Source organism: Eimeria mitis, genomic scaffold (genome assembly GCF_000499745.2).
Source record: "Eimeria mitis Houghton genomic scaffold, Emh_scaff374, whole genome shotgun sequence".
NCBI classification, from domain to species: Eukaryota; Apicomplexa; class Conoidasida; order Eucoccidiorida; family Eimeriidae; genus Eimeria; species Eimeria mitis.
The window spans coordinates 1-1,405 of record NW_013572080.1 but is presented as its reverse complement, the minus strand read 5'-3'; the positions used below and the strand labels follow the sequence as shown (position 1 = coordinate 1,405).

General features: G+C 52.3%; 1 protein-coding gene across 1 annotated transcript in view; it reads right to left on the bottom strand.

The window, feature by feature from the left end:
* Positions 1-1,164, bottom strand: part of EMH_0010000 (uncharacterized protein) — a gene marked incomplete at both ends in the record, with an annotated part of 3,240 nt that extends 2,076 nt beyond the window's left edge. Inside the window, 3 exons of the mRNA XM_013498824.1 lie at positions 559-682; positions 798-931; positions 1,080-1,164. Of these exons, the coding sequence (XP_013354278.1) occupies positions 559-682; positions 798-931; positions 1,080-1,164 (343 nt within the window). The remainder of the gene's footprint in view (positions 1-558; positions 683-797; positions 932-1,079) is intronic.
* Between the last annotated feature and the right edge of the window lie 241 nt (positions 1,165-1,405).

Here is a 1,405-nt window from a genome sequence, read left to right as displayed (position 1 = left end):
TCACACTGCATCTCCAGAGCGTTCCATGCATGCGCATGCACATCCATGCCTCCCATCAGAAAACCTACAATGTAAACAAGCCCACGCCCGCGCCAAACAAATGAACTTCCTTCTAATCCCGTACTTTCTGGGCAAAGTGCCGTGGCATCGCAACGCCAGAAGAGGTATGTCCACAGCGGGGCAAATACATGAACGAAAGCAAACTCCTTAATCCGACAACAACTAAACATGCGTATCCCTCATCCTCTTGCCAAATAGTGCGTACACGCCTTTCGGCAGTTTGAGCTGAGCTCGGCCAGCGCAACTCGACCAACCACAAGCGTCATGCTAACTGCGAAAAGTTGCAGGCTGATGTACGGGGAGCTCACGCCGACTCGCACCTTGTTGACAACCTAACGGCTGTCAAAAGTGTTCAGGACGTGCAGGAAGCATCATGCGCATGGTGACCGACCGCTTGCCTCCCGTCGCCCTTGCATTTTGCAGTGTGGTGATATGAGCGCTTTGCCGTGAGCTGCCGAGTGCGCTCGAAAATATATGACGTCCATGAATTGCACATACCCCGTCCCGGCAAACAGCTTAGCAACTGTACGCAAAGAATAAGCACATGCCTCCCAGGATATGTCACGCAAATGAACGCCGTAATGCCAAAGCATTCTGGTCCACTACATGAAAGCGAAGACCACTGCAAGGCCAAAACAAACTCTTAAAACTTGCTGCACTGCAACTCCATTGATTTGCAGACGTGCGCTTACGCTTCTAGGTACGTGCATGTCTGCGATCGCGAGTTGTTCCCTGACGAGAACAACTCGTGATCGCAGCGCCAAAGCAGGGTTCGGAACAGCAAGGTCGTAGACGTGCGCACACAAACTGCACGACTCCTCGGCGACCCCTCGGCACTTCCACGAGCGGCCACCCGTGATGCAAGCTTGTGCTGAAAAAAAACGAATCAAACGTCAAACGTCTGGAAACCTCTTATCAAATACAACAAATGGGGCACAAAAAGCAAAACGTATGCGGCAACAGCAATTGGCCTGCCCCCGAAGAGCCGTACTTTGCAGATCGGCCATCGAGGTCCATACCCATATGCGCCATCCCTGAAAACCGTCGCATCCTCATCCTTCCTTGGAGCTCCGCTGCTCTCGCCCCTGCGAACCCGGCTACCATCATAGAAATGTTGACCCATACTCAGTGCATCAATCACTTCTTCACCACTCAATGCCTCTACCCATCATACTCCTGCGGTATGCCACACTCAACAAATACTGGCCCCCTCGGATACTACAGCAGCTATGGCCATGTGGTCTGTCCTGCACACGAATAACACAAAAGCAGGGGCACCCAGGCAAAACAAATACACCAAAGCGACCAGTCTCAACTGCTTCTACCGTAGTGCCTCCATCTCTCA